Here is a 21,959-nt window from a genome sequence, read left to right on the forward strand (position 1 = left end):
CTTTCTATTTAATTTTTTTAATGGACAAATAATTGTACATACTCATGGGGTTCATATTGATGTTCTGATACATACAACGTATAGTGATCACATCAAGGCAATTAGCAAATGCATCATCTCAAACATTTATCATTTGTGTTACCTGAAACTACACAATTTTGTTAACTATAGACATCCTGCAGTGGTAGATTCCTCCTATCTAGCTGTAACTTTGTATCCTTTAACAAATTACAAGACTTAACATTGTTCTTAGTATATCTATTCACAGGAGCCAAGAGAAGCCAAGTTAGGTCAAAATAATCAATGGTTACCTATATAATTTATAAGTTCAAGGAGATTTCAATTCTGAACAAATAAAAGTAAATATAAATTAGTTACTAAATATACATATACATGTTATAACAAATCCAATCTTCAAAAGAAGAGCAACTTAGAGTAATTGTTCAAAAAGTGAATGTAAAATATAAAAATATGTGATCAGCTTCATCTATTTACAAATCATGAACTAAAATATCTGTGAGAAGCTGAATGATATCTCTCTTTTTCTTTACTTTTAAAAAATTATACAAGTTCTGGGGTACACGTGCACTATATGCAGGTTACATAGGTATACATGTGCCATGTTGGTTTGCTGCACCCATCAATCTGTCATCTACATCAGATATTTCTCCTAAGGCTATCCCTTCCTCAGCCCCCCATCCCGACAGGCCCCAGTGTGTGATGTTCCCCTCCCTGTGTACATGTGTTCTCATTGTTCAACTCCCACTTATGAGTGAGAACATGCAGTGTTTGGTTTTCTGTCCTTGTGACAGTTTGTTGAAAACGATGGTTTCCAGCTTCATCCATGTCCCTGCAAAGGACATGAACTCATCCTTTTTTATGGCTGCATAGTATTCCATGGTGTATATGTGCCACATTTTCTTTATCCAGTCTATTACTGAAGAACACTTGGGTTAGTTCCAAGTCTTTGCTATTGTGAATAGTGCTGCAATAAACATACATGTGCATATTTCTTTCTAGTAGCATGATTCATTATCCTTTGGGTATATGCCCAGTAATGGGATTGGAGGGTCAAATGGTATTTCTAGTTCTAGATCCTTGAGGAATTGCCACACTGTCTTCCACAATGGTTGAACTAATTTACACTCCCACCAATAGTGTAATAGCATTCCCATTTCTCCACATCCTCTCCAGCATCTGTTTCCTGACTTTTTAATGATCACCATTCTAACTGGCATAAGATGGTATCTCATTATGGTTTTGATTTGCATTTCTCTAATGACCAGTGATGATGAGCATTTTTTTCACATGTCTGTTGGCTGCATAAACGTGAGAAGCTGAATGACTTCTAAAAAACACTATGTACTAAAGATTATGTAGATTATTGGCTGGATAACAGACTACAAGGCACTCCTTCTTGAAATTATTAAAGCAATATATAATGAAGTTTAATCCTATATTTACTGAAATTTAACTTTTTAGTAGTCCCTCTCACACACCTTATTTTTTTTCCCTACAGAATAAGGAGAAGTAAAATTAAAGATTAGAAAAAAATGACCTTTATATCTTGGCAGCAGCATTATTTGCTCCAGAAATTTATTCAGCAGCTAAATACAGAAACTTAGATAACAACATGTTTGTAAAAATGAAATATTTGCATTCTTTATCATAAAGTTTGTATTTTGTTTTCACTGAGTACCCAGAAGAAAAAATTAATGTTCATTTAGGAGTTTCAGCAGCTGCTCTGATTGTACTGTTCTGCATTCCGTAACAATGAGATTCAAATAAATCTCTTTCTAGTAGGAGGATGAATATATCCTTTTAAAATAATAGCATTTTGTCCTTCAAAAGAGTTATTTATAATCACCTTTCAGAATAGTACAGCACTTACACAAAAACTATGTTAAAAGTGACACTGCTGAGTTCCAAACTCAATACGGACACAGAGGGCTGTAACAGAACTTTCTACTATGTTGATTATTTTTAGAACAATGCAGTGCTAATATTTGCTAGAAAAGACGAAAGCTTTTAAAAGCCTATGAATAAGAACTTCATATAGTATTTAGTAAGTAGTGGATGCTAAATAAATATTTATTAATTGAATAAGGAAACTGTACATTAATCTATGAAAAAGTAATTTCAAACTAGTCTCAAAACTAACTTTAATGATGGAACAACTTTGTACCTAAATTCTTATGACAATACTTAAAAATCATATCCTTGGCTGATAAAGAAATTTTATTGTTGAATCCATATTAGTATTGCTCCTTAGTCTACTTTTAACGGTCAGTGCTAGAAACCTGGCTTTTGAAACAATTATCTCTCACACAAAGCTTAGTTTTTAATCAACATTAAATTTTGGCTATCTTCTATACTTGCTTTCATTTCACATACAAGAACTAGGCTTAGCAACTCAGTAATACAAAAATATATAAGCGCAGAATGTAATAAACGTGGATTTTTGTGCAATATATCTACTGGTCTCTTGCAAATATAAAATGTAGGATGTTATACAGTCCACAAAAAACAAAACAAAACAAAAAAACCCTAACACAAATTTCCTCTGAAACTGGCATGAAAATACCTTGAATATCTCTGCTGGATTTCAGCTAAATTAAAAACATAGGGATATAAAAAAAAATCTACTGTGAAAATGAATTGTAAGATAAATTACTCTTAAACAATCATTAACATTTTTCCTCAGAGGAAAAAACTACCACCCTAAGACAGAGTTTCTAACATTATAAAACTAGTCTGAAATGTCCTTACTACTGAAATGATGAAAACACTCTTCCTGTAGGTGGTTCAATCTTCAAAAAATAACCACCGAATAAACGAAATAACTCCAAACATTAACGTATGTTTTTTAGTAAATAGAAACAAAGGCAGCTTTTTAGGTAATTGAAAGTGTAGATGAATTTCAGAAACGCAGGAATTTTCTATCAACAGCTGAATCTACGACTTTGCAGTGGCAGACTGTCACACTTAAGGTATTCCCTGTAGGCTATTATTCAACTCAAGGTTGTCATTTAAAAATGATTTTTACAAAAAGTACAAGCAGAGTGTTAGGAGTCATTTTTAGATGTCTTATGATCATGTTTGATTCTCAATAAATACACAAAACATTTATTGACCTTTCCAACATGAAGGATAATTTCTACAAAAGTTAACAAAAGAAATACTAACTGATGAAAAACAAGACTTTTGCATGCATGCTGATGAAGACAATAATTGCAGAGTTGTCTTTTTTCATCACTTTGTGTAGGGGGAGGGCAGGAACAGTCCACACGTAACGTGCCAAGAATGTTCTAAACTATGTGATGGAGTTCCGAGCTCCCTCCTCTTGCAAGCAAGATGATATGCACCAGAATCTAAAGTTAACAACAGGTCTCCAATCTTCAGCAACGAACACATTTGAATGTTTTGTATCTCAAAAAATATTTGACAAGTTTAACCCGACTGGATAAACAGCTTCACTAAGCACCTACTGCTATGAAGCATATGTTCAGAATATTCCAGTCTGAAAGGGAAGGCTAGGCATACACATATGTTTTTTGTTTATGCCAAAATAAATACCTTTTACATTGTGACCCTATACATTTTTGCAAGCACGTTCATGAACCACTAAAGTATTTCATGACCCCCTAATGTGTCCCCAACTGCAATCTGAAAACTCCTGTGCTAGGCATGCAAAGGTCTTAACATTGAATTTGCAAATCAAGGAAAGACCTCGTTCTCACTTTCACCCCTAAATTAGAAATGCGTTTCCAGTTTATTTTTACAGTTCTTAAAAGTAAAGCTTATTCCACCAAGATACTTAAAATACGACAAAATATTTAAAAGTAGAACTAAAATTGGGAAAACATTCTTGATCAACCAATTCTGTAATACACTTAGAGCAGTGATTCTCAAAAGGTGGGTTGCAGGGCAGAGGGGAAGAGGACCCCCACAGAAGCAATTTTACCTCCTATTTGGCAGTGTCTTGAGACAATTTTGGTTGTCACAACTGGATGGGGAGGGGTGTTATTGGCATCTAGTAGGTAGAGGCCAGAAAAGCTGCTAAAACATCTTATTATGCACAGGAGAGTCCCTCAGAACAAAGAATGATCAACCTGAATAGTGAATAGTGCTGAGGTTAAGTGCTGACTTAGAGTCAAAGCTAGAAAATCTCAGAAAAAAGATCTGGTTTAGTTCTTGGTTGGGTTCCATTTGGCCCAAAGGATAAACTCTTCAATAAGAGACTGGTTTTCCCCCAAAGATCAGCAGTTATACTAAAGAGTTTTATGTTCCGACTTTCCAATTTTTTAAAAAGTAAATGGAATGTTTTATTTTTCTTTACGTTAAAGAAAACGATTCTTTTTATTAGTCTATAGGCCTCAAATGATATTTTTTTTCTGGGTCGGAGCTCTTAACATTAGGAGGAAAGGGAGCTAAAAGTAATCATCCCTGACTGCTATTAATTCTGAGTAGCTTTGTACACTGGGAAAAATAATGATCTGTGACCAGGCTACACCACCTACTATTACTCCTTCTCACAAGACAGAATTGACAAAAAGAGTATAACTACTACTGGAAAAAACCATGTTCATCGCACCAATCCATACATTCTCACCAACTCCAACTTCACTAACTTTCTCCTTCTCCAAACTCCATCAGCACTATCACTGACAGGTTCTTTCTCCTCCTCCTCCCCGACATAGTCTCCACCAGACTATAAGTGATCAAAAAGGGTGGAAGCCTGGTAGCCTAATTTTTGAATTTTAATTTTATTCCAGCTAAGAAAAAACACTGGAATTTGATCTTACTGCGTCTTTGTTTGGCCGCATATTTATTTAGGGAATTACTCATAGAACATGTGTTCACTTCCTCTGAAGAGTGTAAGGTCAGATGTGTTAAGCCAGATACAAATTTTGATATTATTCCAGGAAAAAAAAAATTTTTTTTCTTTTTTTTAAACTACTTATCCCTAGAAAAAAATAGGAAGAAAATGCAACATATTTAAATGACAATGAATTATTGCAACAAAGAATGCATGCTGTTTTAGGCTACTCTAATTAAACTCCAAATCAAGTGTGTTTTTTGTTTAAGTATGTGCTTGTGATGCTGATTCCATATGACTTTCCAGCCCCCTCCAGATTTGAGCCATATCACTACTGATAAATTGTATTAATTACGTTCTTTTATATATATATATTTTACTGAATTTTAATAATATGAACATTGTGATTTCCAAAATTATTTCCTTTAACAGCAAATACAAACGCAAGATATGCTTGCAAAAATATGCCAAAAATGGAGAGCAAAGGTTTAAACTTTTCCAGTGAGTTTTCAAGGTTTTTCTTTTGCTGAACTGGTAAGTCTGACTATACTTGCTCTAAGTAAGTGTCACTTCGGTCACGTAATACATCTGTGAGATCTTAAAATGAGAAAGCATGGAGCTTTTATGCAACATAAAAGTATTAAGAGCAAGTTGCAACTGTTAACTAATACATCTGATTTCATTCTGTTACAATAAAGTTTTTAATATATTATTTGGTACTGCGAATTTTTAGACCAGAAGTACCATATCAACCTTGTAATTGTGAGGTTAAGGTGCATCATTATAAATCTCAGATAATTCAAATACTACTCTAATTTCACTTAATTTTTTAATGTCCTCTTTAACCCTGGTAATTTTCCTGTTCTGAAGTTTTGTCTGAAACTAATACAGCGACTCCAGTTTTCTTTAGTGTTCACAAGATATATCTTTCTCCATCCCTACAGTTTTTAAATTGTGGTAAAATATATGTAACATAAATTTAGTATTTTAATTACATTTCACTTTTTAAAGCAGTTTTAGGTTCATAATAAAACTGAATAGAAAGAACAGATATTTGTCATATATCCCTTGCCCCTACACTTGCATAGCCTCCTTCATTAACATTCCTGACTAAACTGATACATTTGTTACAATTGATGAACCTACACTGACAAATTGTTATCACCCTGAGTCCACAGTTCATACTAGGGTTCACTCCCGGTGTACATTCTACAGGTCTGGACAAATATGTGACATGTACCCACCACTATAGTATCACACAGAGTAGTTTCACTGCCCTAAAAATCCCATGTTCCACCTGCTCATCTCTACCTCCCCCAAAACCCTGGAAACCACTGATCTTTTCAGGGTCTCCCTAGTTTTGCCTTTTCCAGAGCATCTTACAGTTCGAATCCTACAGTTTGTAGCCTTTTCGGATTGGCTGCTTTCACTTAGTAGAATGTATTTAAGTTTCCTCCATGGTTTCTTGTGGCTTGATAAATCATTTATTTAATTTTTAAAATACTGCATAAGATGCACATGCATTCAGAGTCTAAAGAGGGTCAATGTGACAATTTTTTAAAAAAGACATTGCCCCCAGCTTTATTCTTTTTTAAGCTCAAACTCATCTCTGCATGTGTGATAATCTACAAAACTGAATAACATGAAGGAATGTGAGCTATATATAAATCCTCTTCAACTCCACCATGCACACACTCTACCTAGAATGCAATGGTGAAACACACTGGAGTCATACAATGAATTTAAATGTCCTATCTACCACTCACAATGACCTTGAAAAGGTTACTTATTGCTGCTAAATCACAGTTTTGCCAGGGGTAAAATGGGAATATTAACAATTTGAGCTACCAAGGTTAATATTTAAATGACATACCATATGAAAACAACTGGTGTCAAGGTCCTAAGCCATAACAATGTGCTCAACAAATCTTTGTGAGTACTATTATTGTCATAAAAGACCAGAACAGCTTTTGCCCATTGTTTATTGACCCAGTACACTTGGCTACAATCTGGCTAAAGTTAAGAGAACAATGGCACATTATTTTAGGAAATTTAAATGTATAGCAGCTTTAAAGCTTCTAGTGTCTTGTAGAAAGTATAAATTTATGAGACAGTATTGCTCACTAATCTCCCCAACGACCTCTACTGCAGTTCAGTAACTCACCCTCAGGATCACAACCTGGACTTTATTTTTGCCATTATTGGAAACTACTCCCAAATCTGAAATCTTAAAAACTTTAACATCTCACTCTTCTGGTTATAGTCTCCTGACCTCTCAGCTCTCTTGCACCCAGTGCATACTTTGTGTGAAGTGGATTTCTCTCTTTTCTCTCCATCTATCAAGCTAATCCTGTCCTCATTTCTTTCTCTACCTAGTCTGAGCCTCATGTCCAATATATTAACTACACTCTTTCTGGTACCTTTGCTTCCTAGCCACTGTATTCTTCTTGAGCATCTATCCGCCTGGCAAAAGCTCCATCCCAGATCATTAAATAATTTCTCTTTGTCGAAGAGTTGAGCGCTATAGAAAGAGAAAAAACTCACAAAATCCAGGGGATGAGTGTCATTAGATAGTAATGGGTTCCAGCCTCAGATGGGCACTAAAAGACTCGCAGTTTTCTCTTATTTGGTGGTACTCAAAGTCAAGTCAATGTTAGAATCATTTACAGGCTAATTAAAGGTTCTCAGGCTCCTATTTACACCTCCATGGATTCTAACAAGTACGTCAGAAAGATGACCTGAAACTTGGAAACAGGGTAAAAAAAAAACAGTGTGCAGCACATCCTTTAAATGTCATAAAAAGCAAAAGCCACTCAAAGTTACAGGGCAAAATAATTACCACCTGCTACTTAATGCTGATTAAAGGCTGCAGTCTTGGTTACATGTTAACTTACAGATTGCTGCTTGGTAAAGATGAATATAATATCTGTATAGTTGAAAAAAAATAACCTAAAAGTTTAAGGCCTTGTTGGCCATTAATCAGTTTTGACCATCTAATGCAGCAATCATATCCTAACATTGCCTATCAACACCTAGCTTCTCAAATACTCTATGGACAGTTTTAACATTTTACTGATTCCCTCATTAACGAATGAGTTGAACAAAATATTTGGTGTGTTCATCTTATATTTGCATGAAATTGATTTTGTCTTTTTGCAAATTATAACCTGTAATTGTAGCTCTTCAGTGGGGCCTTGGATCTGCAGTTTTACAAACTTTAAAACACTAAGCGTAACAATTAAAAATACAAAAAACCTCCTTCCACGTGGTGTCCCCTCATCACCCCACATCTACCATCGTTTTTCTCACTTTTTCCTTCTTGTACATAGATTTCTTTAGTTGCCTATGCTTGATGTCTTCTCTGCCTCCTTTTCTAATGTCAGTGTACTGCAATTCACGTTCAAGACTGTTGTGGGTTGAATTGTGTTCAAGTCCTAATTTTTGGTACCTGCAAATGTGACCTTATCTGGAAACTGGATTTTGCAAATGTAATCAAGTTAAAATGAGGTCATTCTGGATTTAGGGTAGGCCCTAATCCAACAACTGGTGTTTTCTAAGAGGGGGAAACTTTAGACACAGATGCAGGCAGAACCACATGTAACCACAAAGGCAGAGACTGGAGTGATGCATTACAAGCCAAAGAACGCTAAGGTTTGCAATCACCAAAAAGCTAGAAAGAGATAAGGAAGGATCCTACCCTAGAGTCTTAGGAAAGAGAATGGCCCTCTGTACCCCCTAATGTCAGAATTCTAGCCTCCCTAACTGTGAGACAGTAAGTTTAAGTCATCTAAGTTTGTGGTACTTTGTTACAGCTGCCCTAGGAAACACACAGATCCACATATCCAGTGAAACTCTTCACTAAAGCAGTTTCTGAGCTGCCAAAAGCCAATGGAGAATTTTCCATCCTTACCTTTTGTTACCTTCTACAGCATCTGGGATTGCTGGCACTTCCTTCTCTCGCTTCCTTCTCCCTTCCTTCACATCTCCCCTCCCTCCTTCTTAAATCTCTTCTCCCACGTCTGAGTTCCTTTAACCTTCCAACTGCATCTGGCAGACACCTTAACTGTATATAACCTTGTTACTACAGGCTGTTGATGCTGCTGTTCTTCAGAATTCTTTCCCCACTCTATTCTACGTGGGCAATCTCACCTACTCCTTGACTTCAGTTACCACCAAATGAAGAAAGCTCCAAAGTCTTCAATCTTATCTATATACATATTAAGCACTTTTGCTCAGAAGTTCCACAGCATTTCAAACTCCACATGTCCTATGCATTCAATGAACGACCTCCACATGCCTGGCAGTGTGCTATTAGGTATTAGGAACAACAGTAAAAATGTCAGGCAAGGCCCCTGTCCTTACAGAGTTTACAATATAGGGAGTAAGACACAGAGAGTCATTCCAGGGACGATGAAGTCTAAAGGGAAGTAATGAGTGCTTCAGTGTGTGTGTATGTGTGTCAGAGAGAGGGAGAGGGAGAAGGAAAGAGAGAGGAACAGGGACATGGAAGGAGAGATGGGGAGGGGGAGAGAGAGAGACGGGGCAGGGAAGAGAGAGAGAGAAAGAAAGAGAGAGAGAGAGAGAGAGAGAGAGAGAGAGAGAGAGAGAGAGGAAGAGAAGTTAGCTAGGCAGAAATCCTGGTGAATGAGAGAAGTAGAAAGCAGGAAGAGGAAGAAGATTCCAGAAAGAAAAATCTCAACATTAAACTGACTCTTGGCTCTCTCAAATTTAACTAGTCATTATATTTTACACTTTCTCTCTCCTTAGCAGTTCTAAATTTAGTCCCTCTGAACAAGTACAGGCCCTTGCAAAGTTCTTTAACAGGTTTTCCCCACTTTCTGTCTTTCCTCCCTCTAGTCCACTATCTATACTCCAGTCAGAGTTTCTTAAATACTATCTGGGTCATGTAGGTCCCTTATTTCGAAATCCTTTAACTATTTTCCACTGATGATACCACAAAGTTCAAACACTTCGGCCAGGATACAAAGTCTATCATAATCTGGCCCGATTCCCTTTCTGGTCTCATCTCTTCATTTTTCCCACAACTTCTTTGTTCCACAGTCCTGAACTATAGGTGACTCCCCACATGCTGCATGCTGTCACCTCTGTGCACTTGACATTGCACTCTGCCAAGAATAACGTCCCTCGTCCTTTCATCCACCTAGCAAATACCTACTCAATGTTATTTTCTTTGTGAAACCTTTCTGAAGCTCCTGGTGTTTCTCCCTATTTCCATAATAATAATATCTTTCTGTACTTAATATGCTTAGTTATGCAAATTTATGTCAGTTTACCATACCAAGCTGTAAAATTTGGTTAGAAAGGCAATGCATTCTATTCACCTTTATAAACATACACACAGAAATAAAACATACAACGCTCCTAGCACATGCTGTTGAATGAGAAATAAGCCTAAACTAATGTTATGGTAGACAACTCACACATTAGAAAGTACATAGGCTTTAGAGTCCAACAGACTGAGAGTCAAATTCTAGACATGCCAGTTTTGAAGATCCTGGACCCTTAACCTCCATAAGCTTACATACCCTAACCAGTACACTGGTGAGGACGCGACGACCTCACAGATGAGGATACCACCACCTATCTCCCAAGATAAATGTAAAGGTTCAATAAGAACTTCTTCAAAATACAGTGGACTTTTAATAAATGTAACACTTTCTCCTAGAAGAGGATGCCTCTGTTTATCTAGTACCCCGCCTTATTCTTCTCTGGGACATGCTCTGCAGTTTCCCAACAGTTTTAATATGACCTCATGCCCCCTGGTTATTTGACTGGTCCAAGGGTGGGTACTGAATCACACTGGGCCAACGTGAGGCCAACTCACCCTTTCCTCCAATTACTGGACCTTGTACAATAGGGAAAATACAGAATCTCTCCGTGTTAAAACTGTAAGCCTTCGGGATTGCCAGCAGCCACGATTCCTCCCACAAAGAGAAAGCCAGACTGAAGCAAGAGAGAAGAACTAAGCTGAGTCCTTGGTTCCTGAAGTCTAGCTGCATTCCTGCTTTCCCCTTGGTTTAGGTAGGTTCAGCTTTAACAAAACTCTGTAAGTTACTTCACAATCCTCCCAATACTTTCTCCTTCTACCTTAACCAGATACAGATTTCTGTTCTCTATAACCTCAAAAGTCTTAACTAAAACACTCTTCCTTCATGCAAGCAACAGAATATCCACCTCACATCCAGACCTATAAAGTTGGCTTTTAGGATGCCAAGAGTAGGCAGAAACAAAGGCATGTCAGGAGAGAAGAGATAAAATGATCTGAGATGGTGGGGATCAAAAAACATTGAAACACATCAATAGATAGAAGGCTGAAAAGGCAGAGCAAAGGTCATAAAGGAGAGCACAAAACTCATACTAAGGTTTGGGTGGGCTGGAGCCCCTGAATGTACAAATCACTGTGAACAGTCACGCCTGTCTGTCACATTCCTCTCCTGCATGCTCTTGACTCCTCTCACTCAGCTAGGGGTGGAACAATAATTGGGGATAAGGGGGAGAAGGATGGAAAAGTGAGTCTTAGTGGAAAGGAAACATTTAAAAATGGAAATGTTAACTGCAGAGTAAAGTGAAACAAAATTTTCTTTCACATATTGGTTCATTCATTGAACAAAAATTTACTTGCTACCCAGATTCAATCCCAGCCCTCATTACAGTCTAAAAAGAAAGACGAGTTACATATTTTAAAACATTTAGAGTGGTAACTGGATGTCAAATTCAACAAGCCTATTATTTAAATCCAGGTATGTCCAAGTCCAAAGCCTTCAGATTTTCAAGACCACTGTAGTAAGAAAAAAAAAAAAAAGAAAGAAACAACTAAAACTAATAATAAAGATAGACAAAGCTGCTTGGTTTTCAAACTAAAACAAAAAACAAAACAAACAAAAATCTGACAGTTTAAATGACAGTTTCAGTAAAGCAGAAACAAAACCCTTGCTTTTTTATTGCAAGAGTTAAAAAATAAATTAATAATATAACAAATATCTGCTGTGTGCCAGTCACTAAGAAAATATACAGCACAGATGTAGTCTACCGTTTAGAAAGTTTGTCCCTGAAAAACGCAGAGATATAAGGTACCATAAACAACTGAAAAAAAGAGATGTGTAAAAGCTAGTGGCATTTTGAGCATGTTTCCAGATATAAAGTAAAAGTGCCATAAAAGTGTAAAGCATACCAAAACAAAACTCACATTTCCCAATGAAGCAGTGCTCTGATAAAGAGGAAGAGGACAAGGTTTCAGGCAGGAGGCAGTCATACTGTGCAAGGATTAGGAGCAGGGCAGGAGTTCGGCTATATAAATCAGCTGTACAAAGTGAGAAAGTCTGCTAAGCAGTAATCCCCACTTTCGACTTGATTAGCCAGTCCTAATTTGTGGCAGATCTAATCATGATGGCCACATGACTTACTCTTGTAACTATGAGCTATTCAGAACCAGAGAAAGCAGAGAATGGGGATTATCACATGGGCCCAAGTTTGGGAACTGTCCAAGACCAGAGAAAGAGCATTGCTGAGATGATGGATCTGGGGTGCCTGAGCTGGGAAGAGATAACCAAACCTAGTGACAGCCAAGTAAACCAGGTGAAAGAGGAAGCACCTGAGGCTAATGTCAGGCCTAACATTACAGCTATAAACTCCTCAGTCTGCCCCTCAGTGGGAAGTCCTCCACAATACGGTCCCCACCAATCTTTCCAGTTTCCATTTCTCATTACTTTTCCATTACACCAGATGAGTGAAGCTACCTGAATGCTCCCCAGGAATATCCACTGGCAAGAAAAAGGAGACAGGCCAACCACTAGAACAAAAACTAGGGGAACTTTTATAATATTGGAGATGCCTGTTGAAGTCAGAAGCTGAAAAAGCATGCAAAGGAGAAAGTTTGCCCAAATTGCTGGCACTGATTTAAGTTGTCACTGTTCTAAAGGATGACCCATCTGCGGGGAGCAGAGCTTTCTAAGAAGTTGCCATGTCTATTTTCAGAATTTCAGCTTGAAGGACTCCTCTCATAGTCAAGGGTGTGCAGCAAAGGGGTCTTCCTTCTGGGAAGAGGTGGGGCTGGGAAAGGCTGGGAAGACTGTTAGGCTTCCCAGGTACCAAACAAGTAGTAATGGTCAAGACATGGCTCTGTTCCTAGCTCTTGAACTGACCACTAATTATAGGGATCAGGCAAAAGACAACAGCACGAAGTGCATGCCGGTGCCCAGGGAGGAACCAAATAATGTGCTCAGGGTAGCAGATTAACTCTAGAAATGGGGTTAATTCACATAATTTAAATGACAGACATGATGGTAAGTATTAGAAATAAGAAAATGAATAAAATTCTCTCCACCGGCAGGAATAAATACTTAGAATACAGTGTGGAATGTATTATCTGGAGATGAGTGTGTGGGGACTGTTAGAGAACTCTTCATAAAGGGAGGATACCCAAGAAGGGTTTTGAAGGTTGATCAAGAGTTTATCGAGAAGACAAGGAAAATAAGGACATTTCAAGTAGAAGAAACTGCATATATAAAGAGGTTAGTATAGGGAACAAGGCAAAACGACATGAAATTATATCTTAGAAGAACAAAATTAGCTCAGTCTCATATCTGAACTATACAGTGCGATAAGTGCTGGCATTAGATTGAGTCAGAGTGAAAGGGAGGGACCAGACTGTGAAAAAAATTACATACATAATATGCAAAGGAGTTTGGATGGTATCTTACAGATTATAAAGGGGCTGCTGGCAACACTATGGAAGTCATTAACACAGCTCCAAGAGGAAAATGTCCCAGCATGTGGTACCATGACTGGCACACAGGAATTAACCAACAAGTGTTTTTCCAATAACTGGGCAGACGCAGGGCATGGGTTCAAGAAGCAAACAGTGGAGCAGGACCAGAATGAATTTTGCTACTCATTCTAAAAAGGTGGACTTTCGCACTCCCACTTCACTGACTCCCCATGTTCTAATCTTATGACCTTACTCTTCAAATATCTGCAGTTCCTTGTGGGTAAGAAACCTGCCAACCTTCAAAGCTTACCAATCTAAAACCACTTTATCAGTGAGGCGTCTCCTACTTCTCCAGGAATAGTGAGCTCTTTCTGCCTTATATAACCTTCTTATAACCTTCCTTGATTATTATTATTATAGTAGGCGTCTCCTTCTTCTCCAGGAGTGGTGAGGTCTCTCTGTCTTACATAATCTTCTGATATCCTTCCTTGGTTATTATTATATATATTCCAACCTGAAGATAATTACTTTCTCAAATAGACTGTAGGTTCTCTGAAGACAGTAACAATGTTTACTCTTCTCTGAATGTCTCAGGACTGTACTGAGGTATGTGCACACTCTCTTGAGAGTTCACAGTTGGTACCCCTTCATACTGATAGTTCTGAATGAGAACTATCTTAATAAAGAGTGCCAATATCTTAATAAAAAGTGCTAATATCTTCTCTTTGATCCCAGGCAATTCAGTTTTGAAGACAAGGTTGCAAGCACCCTACTCAACAAAAGCCTTGCAGGGAATTCTGGGCCACTCTCCTTAAAAAGCAGTTGAGGGAACTTGCATCTTGGGATTCTCCCATAATTCAAGTAGCGAATCAAAGTTTTTCTTTCAACTACACACCCGTCAAGGTGCAGGTTGAGCTGGTAAGCGATGTTTTAGTAGCCCTTGGAAATCATCCAGTATCTCATCAGCTTCAGTGGGCACTGCACTGGCACTCATTAGATACTAGATTATCTGAATATCTGTATTTTCTGTCCTCATAGGTTATACTAATTTAACTCAAACAATGAACTGAAAAATTAGCATGATATTTGTTTCTAAACTAACATTTTGAACTGAAATACTTTCTCAGAGATTTTTCTCCAGAATGAAGAATCAATTAAATACAATAACAGCTCTGAACAATATAGTAATTACTTCATAAATACTGAATGTCTTATAAGATTTTGCATTTTGAAATTTTTGTCTTACTGTATTCTGTAGGTATGCTTACATGTGCTAAATTAGCCTATAAATTAATTTTACATAAACACACTATTAAAATTACAACTACATAAGATTATGCAGGCATGTGAATATATAATAGAAAGGAAAATTAAAAATTACAAGTTGATGGATTAGAAGATGTTTATATTCCTTGACAGAATATAAACTTTTTTAGTTGTGAGTAATAATCATTATCTATACAATATTTTAAAAGAAACACAAAGTGCTATGGCCATAAGGTTGTTAAAAGCAAACTGAATCCAGGAGCCACATCAGAAAAATTGCCAAATTGTCTCAATTCATATTTCAACAATCACACTTAGCAAATATCACTATCTTTATGAAGCTTTTCCCAATCCTTCTACTGTTAGGTCATCATTCCATATCCTTCCAACTAATCAAGAACTAGAAGCAGAAACTGTCTACTTGTATGCATTCAATTAATGTCCAACATTACTCCCTGAGCTTCACCTCCCGGTGTCACTTTGAGAAGTGTAGTCCTAAATTTAAATTCTACTCCTATATAAATCTAGCCCTTTCTCACATACATGATCTGATTGACTTTGGAAATTAATTCATTTGTCATTTTAATTCTAGTACTGGTATTTTACTTATGCCAATTCCACCATTTTCAGATTTTTTTCATGTTCATCTTTAAAATGAAGCTCAGATGTTCAAATGGAATTATCAACTATCCCCAGGGAAAATAATGTGTTCTTTTTGTTTCTAACACTGAGAGATCTACCTATAATTTACCTGCAATCTTAAAATCAATTTTTCATTTACAAGTTTCAAAAACGTGGTGTTTAAATCTGATCATTCACACGTGTGGAATGTGTGCTGTTTCTAATTTTCATTTTGTAAAACTAATTAGAAATATAGCAGAAAAGGATGCTTTGATTTATTTGCTTCTGAACAAAGCTGCATAAGGGCCCTGATGTTTATCAAAGAAAAGGCAACGGAAATTTCTAAATAAACCTAATGTCAATGTGAAAAATAATTACTAATGTTTATTTGCAGAGAGAAGTAAGTTTTTATTTTCTGACAACTCACAAATATTGTTCAAAAATACTTCCCTGCATCACAAGCAAATAAAGGCATTCCTTGACAGAATATAAACTTTTTCACATATTGGTTCCAAATATGATCAAATAACTGAAACATCCTTTTTAAGAATGAACCTGACTTGTTTCACAGATTAAATTAGAAAAGAAAAACTAATATCTTCACAACATGTTATATATTAATAGGCCTAAACAAATCAGGCTTAATGGATCTTAAAAATTAATTCTCTGATATTTTACCATGTACAAATTACATTCTAACCGAGACAGTAGGCAAGCCTTCCAGGACACAAATGAAGCTGAGCCCCTGAGATGAAGTAACCCAAATTCCTACAGTCATAATGGAAACCAGAGACATAAAATCATAGTAGATCATCAACTTCCTACAAATTTAATACAGTAGTAAATATGCTACCAGCATAAGTTTCACCGATTTCAATTTTTTAGAGATGTACATTTTACAAAAAAAAATTTTTCAATAAAAAAGATTTCGAAGACCAACTTCTTGATATCCAACTTAGAACTCTACACAAATACGAGCCGTATCTGAAACATCAACATAATAAATAGAAGTAAACAAACACAATATATTTATAAATCTCTGGGTGAAACAGGACTGGTTAAAATACATCTGCTGTGAAAAGTTGGTAAGTTTTCAAACTAGTGATATATTTTATGCGGAGCCAAATAAAAAGAAAGGTCATTGTGAAAAGAAAATCTATTGAGGAATAGCTATATATGACATTAATTGGAATGAAGGTAATATATTCTGCTATTTCAAAATGATGTCAAAAGAAAAAAGACTGAAGCACATTTCTACCTCAACATACATACTAGATGCATTTCTACCTTCAGTTGTCAAATGAAGAAAAAAATCTATCAAAGAAACCTTTTTTGCAGTTTAGTTTTTATTCTGACTATACACAAATTACAGAAAATGTAGAAAAATATAAAGAAATGTCCCCCAATTTTACCACCAAAGACAGCTGTCAACAGTTGATTTCCTTCCAATCTTAAGACTTCTTATAGAGTAAAAACTCTATCTTGTAGCTGAACATTACTACTTGTACAAATCCCCATTATGAAAAATTCTAAAGGTGTTTTAAACAGACGTCTTTTCAGGTTATGTGACGGAGTATCAGTAGACCCAAAAGAACATCTGTTAGGGAAGACTGGCTTAAAAGGAATTCCACCACAGGTTGCTTTAGGGTCCTTTGGGTAAAAAATTTAATTTTTAAAAATGAGGAAATTCAAATCTCAAATAATTCCTGAGTTTTCAGATGATGTATACCTAATTAACTCTTAATTTATCAATTTAGTAGGCTCAAGATTAATGATAATCATTTATAGCTATGTTAAGCTTTTCCTTTTGCAAAATTCCTGCATACTATCATTTCATTTATATCAAGCTATGAGATAGGTATGCATTCTCATCTTAATGATGCAGAAAGCTGAGGTACAAAGTACAAAGAGATTAAATATTAAATGATTTAGCAAAATTTACCCAAGCAATTTAGAAGAACAGAACTAAAGAGGAAATAAAGTCTTATAATTACCAGAATCATTTCTATTTATGTTGATGTTTATATAAGATGACATTGTTAAATTGTTAAAGAGAAATGTATTTGTTAAAATGTTCTGGTAAAATAAATTAAATCTTAAAAAATGAACTAATGTTGCATGTCTGATTAGACTGGTTTTTTTTTTTTTTTTTTTGAGAAGGAGTTTCGCTCTGTCACCAAGCTAGAGTGCAGTGGCACCATCTCGGCTCACTGCAACCTCCGCCTCCACGGTTCAAGCGATTCCCCTGCCTCAGCCTCCTGAGTAGCTGGGACTACAGGCGTGCATCACCACGCCCAGCTAATTTTTTGTATTTTAGTAGAGACGGGGTTTCACCATGTTGGTCAGGATGGTCTCGATTTCCTGACCTCGTGATCGGCCCGCCTCAACCTCCCAAAGTGCGGGGATTAGGCCGGTAGACTGGCCTTTTCTAAAAACAAGGCAATCCCTCATTTGGAAGGGAGACATGTAACTGATTCTATACTGTCCCAAGATTTTTTTAATAACATGATACAAACACTATCAGATCCAGAAACAAGCAAAACAGAGTACTCTGCCTATGGAGTAATATACCTTCCTGCATCAAGGTACCTTATATTCTTTGTGTCTCAATTTCATTACGTTTGAACTGGGATAACAATAACTATCTCAGCTGGCTGTAGTGAAGATTCAAGGAGTTAATAAACACAAACCACTTAGTCTAGTCGTGCCCGCCACAAAGTAAGCCCTAAGTGTTAGCCATATATAAGCCTGTTTTCCCCGCTACCAGGAGGGAAAAACATCTCTACAATGGAGAGAAGGATTTCATACTTCAATATATTAAATGTTGATGATGTTCAATTTAGAAGACGATCTAACTAAAACCTAAATACTAAGCATTTAATTTTGAGTTACTCTATACAGAAATGTGTCTAGATCTAAGGGGTCAGTACGCCAAATACATTTTTTCCTTATAGTTAGAGAGATTATATTTCCACAAGCCTGTCAAGGTTCGGCACCTTCTCAATGACAGGCCATGATTCCATACTTTACTGAAAACCATGAAAGCAACATAAAGCTGCGCTTAAAGGTAGAGAACAATTTTCTTTTTAAAAAACTCTCTTCCTAGCAATAAGTAACAATCCAATCCTTATCCTTCCCACTGCAATAAAATGGAAAATGCAATGGAAAAATCTGTTCAAAAACTGATGCCAAACTGATTCAAAAAACTGTGCTACACTACCGGAAAATAGTACTCAAGGGGAAAAGAAATCACCCCGCATTCTCTTTCCATTATGATAATTACTTAATAAACAGTTTCGCTTGTTTCCGGAACAGGTTTTTCAAGGATTGTAGGTGGAAAAAAGTTTTGTCACTTTCTGGGAAGGCTTACCTTTTTAATGTGGAAAGCTTCACTTGGGCAAATTAGCATAGCGTTGGGTCAGAACCAGTGTTTGACCAAGGCAGTCTAGACCACCAGCCTCAATAACGGATTGTAAAGAACATGTTCTGAATCCAAGACTCAGAGATAAGCAGAAACTACTCCATCTGCTTCAGAACCCGAACTCTTTCACAAAGATAATTATCACCACTTACCTTTAATAGGTTTAAGATGCTAGTTAATTAACCTGCCTTCCTACAGTCTCCATCCATCCGTGCAACTTAACTTTAGGGGTCATTATCTCCAAAGGTTCTTTTTCCTCCCTAAAATTTTCCACAGAAGGATCTAATATCAACGAGGCTTTCATAGCAGGGTCTCACGTCCCCCTTTCAGAGAAATAAATGGCCTTGCCAAAAACTAAAGCCGCGCCAACTTGGGGGACAGAGGGGCAAGAGCCTGCCTTTGCAACTCAACCCTGTGAGTACCCAGCCAGGTCTGGCCACGCACTAAAGCGCACCGCGCCTCCCTGCAGCGTCTGCAGATTCGTTCAGGGGCCAAGAGACCCGGCGCCCCGACGGAGGCTGCCCCGCCGCTCACTCCCCTGGGACCACTCACCTTGCTGGGCTCCAGCGTCGTCGAGCAGCAGGAGCAGGACAAGTAAGAGCAGGAGGAACAGAGGCATGGAGGAGGAGGAGGAGTTGGAGCAGGGAGGGAGGGAGCGGGAGAGGGGGAGCGCGGCCCAGGCGGGGGCGGCGGCCGCGGCCCGGACTTGGGGACACTGCGGGCAGCGCCTGGCTCTCACCACCGCCCGGCTCGCCATCGCGGCAGCCGGCAGTCCGCCTGCATAGTGCGGGCGCCCCGGAAGCCCCGCGCGCCTCGGGCCGCGGCACCCGACCAGGAGACGGCGGCAGCGGCGGGAGAACGAGAGGCAGCCCTCGCCTCACCCCGCGCCGGGACCCTTCCGCCCCTCACCCCGCTTTCACCTCCTACTCCTTCGTCCCTTCCCTCCGCTCCCCGCGCCGAGACCCCAGGCCGGAGCGCAGGGGAGGGGAGGGAAGGAAGCGGAGTGCTCGAGCGGCGGAGGGCGGCCGCGGCGGAGCTGGGGGACGCGCCTCCCGAGCAGCGCTCCTCACCAGGATCCCCGCTCGCCGCGCTCGCCCGCGGCTCTGGCTAGCTGGCAGGCAGGCCCGCCACCCGCTCCCTCGCGCTCCCTCTTGCTCGCGCCGGCCACGCCCCCTCGGCGCCACGGCCAATGCTCGGCCAGCTCTGGTCCGTCTCCTTCCGCGAAACCCAATCAGCATGCTCGCTCCTCGGTCGACCCGCTAGTTCTCCGGCCCATCCCGCGAGCTCCCCCGCCCCTTATCTCCCTCTTCCAATCCCCTTCGGCCTTTGGAGGCGTCCCACCCGCCTCCTCCAATCCGGGTCCCGCCCTCAAGCTTCGGATCCCCACGGCCCCCGCCCGGCCCCGGCGCCAGTTATTGTTGGGACCGCAGCCCAAACTGGTCCCGCAGAGGCTGCAGCTAGCTAGTCAATGACTTCCGGGACGTCCCCCATCCCGCGCTCCCTGCTCCTCAGGCCCAGCTTGCTCCTTGCTCCTCGCTCCTCCGCCGCACGTCAGACCACTGGAAGGGGGTGGGAAACCTGCATCCTGGATTGTTTTAGCTGGGAACTGAGTCTAAGGGGATTTTAATTTTTTTTTTTTAATGGCAGAGCGTGGTTTGTTTTGTTAAAATTGCCGCCAGTTGTTGCAACAGCTCCGAGTTACAATAATAGATGCAGTGTTCAGTTTTTAATATATGTGTACCCTATTTTCTCTGCCCTTTTTATGGCGGGGGGTGGGGAACAAAAAAGTGTAAAACAAGATCCGTGCCTCAAAGGCAATTTCAAGCTAACATCCTAACCTTCATTCAAACATTCTACAAGGAGTTGTTGAGCACCTGGTATCTATTTGCAGACGTTGCTACAGAAATCTTGAAATGTGGAACAGAGATGGAAATATAGCATGCAGAATGAAGTAAGTGCTAATTAGAGTCGCAAGCAGTTTGATGAAGACTGTAAGCCTATGGAAGCACAAAAAGAGGAATACAGAGGTCTACACAGTTATTTATTATAGAGAGAAGAGAATGGCCATCTAGGATGTTTTTAACAGCAGCCCCTAAAAGGACAGTGGTGTCATTAACAAATACAAAAAACTGCTAAGGTAGAACAAGTTGTGTGGGAAAGTAAGTTAATTTTGGACATATTGAATTTGAGATGCCAACTTAGATAATAAGTGAAGCTATGTAACAGGCAGATGGATATTTTAGTCGAAAGCTCAGATTGCTTTGAAATTATGGCGCTGGGAGTCATACGTAGTCATACATGTATACATATATATGTATACATAGTCATACATAGATGTGATACTCAAAAACATGGAAGGGACTGATATCCTCAAATGAAAATCTAAGTTGGAAAGGACTTTGGAGGTCGTATTTTTCAACTCCCCTGCATATTTCTCATACAATAACCTCTTTAACCAAATTTATTCAATTAGCATTTATTAAATGCCTAAGAAACCCTATTATGCTCTAAGCCATTGTGGGCATTGGGCATAAAAAGTTTACTGAGAAGAGCTTACATTCTGGAGGAGGAGGTGACATGTAAACAAACCTATTGTTATTAGTGCCGTGTTAGAGGTGTGCACTGGTGCCGCAATAACACAGTGAAAGAAGTTCAAAAAAACCCGACACAGTTGGAAACTCCAGTGTCTTGAATAAGAAACTAAAGTGAAAAAGGTGATCTCAGGCCAGAGGCAAAATAGGCTGGGTCACAGGCTCAATAGGGAATGGTGTTGATGAAGCTGGATTGACTACTGCTGACTTAATAGGAGGAACTGGAGACTAGTCTGGAAAAGTTAGGAACGGCAAGATCTAAAGCAAGCTAAGAGTGAAGATTTTATTTTGTATCACTGAAAAGTAACTAAAGGGTTCTACGAATGACTTTTTTTTTTTTTTTTTTTTTTGGTTTGTTTGTTTTTAGATGGAGTTTTGCTCTTGTTGCCCAGGCTGGAGTGCAATGGCCCAATCTCGGCTCACTGCAACCTCTGCCTCCTAGGTTCAAGCGATTCTCCTGCCTCATCCTCCCTAGTAGCTGGGATTAAAGGCATGTGCCACTGTGCCTGGCTA

The 21,959-nt window shown here is 38.7% G+C and overlaps 1 protein-coding gene across 4 annotated transcripts in view; it reads right to left on the minus strand.

Annotated features, from left to right (window-relative positions):
- The window catches only part of DCBLD2 (discoidin, CUB and LCCL domain containing 2), a 98,360-nt gene extending 78,379 nt beyond the window's left edge, over positions 1-19,981 (minus strand). For 2 of the 4 annotated variants that reach the window (XM_030940003.1, XM_030940001.1), the window contains exon 1: positions 19,408-19,977. In XM_030940003.1, the coding sequence (XP_030795863.1) occupies positions 19,408-19,612 (205 nt within the window). In that variant the 5' untranslated portion in view covers positions 19,613-19,977. Of the gene's footprint in view, positions 1-19,407 lie in introns of all 4 variants that reach the window. The other 2 variants (XM_010353728.2, XM_030940002.1) reach the window with 2 other exon arrangements.
- Positions 19,982-21,959: the final 1,978 nt, after the last annotated feature.

Source organism: Rhinopithecus roxellana, chromosome 1 (genome assembly GCF_007565055.1).
Source record: "Rhinopithecus roxellana isolate Shanxi Qingling chromosome 1, ASM756505v1, whole genome shotgun sequence".
In the NCBI taxonomy this organism is placed as follows: Eukaryota; Metazoa; Chordata; class Mammalia; order Primates; family Cercopithecidae; genus Rhinopithecus; species Rhinopithecus roxellana.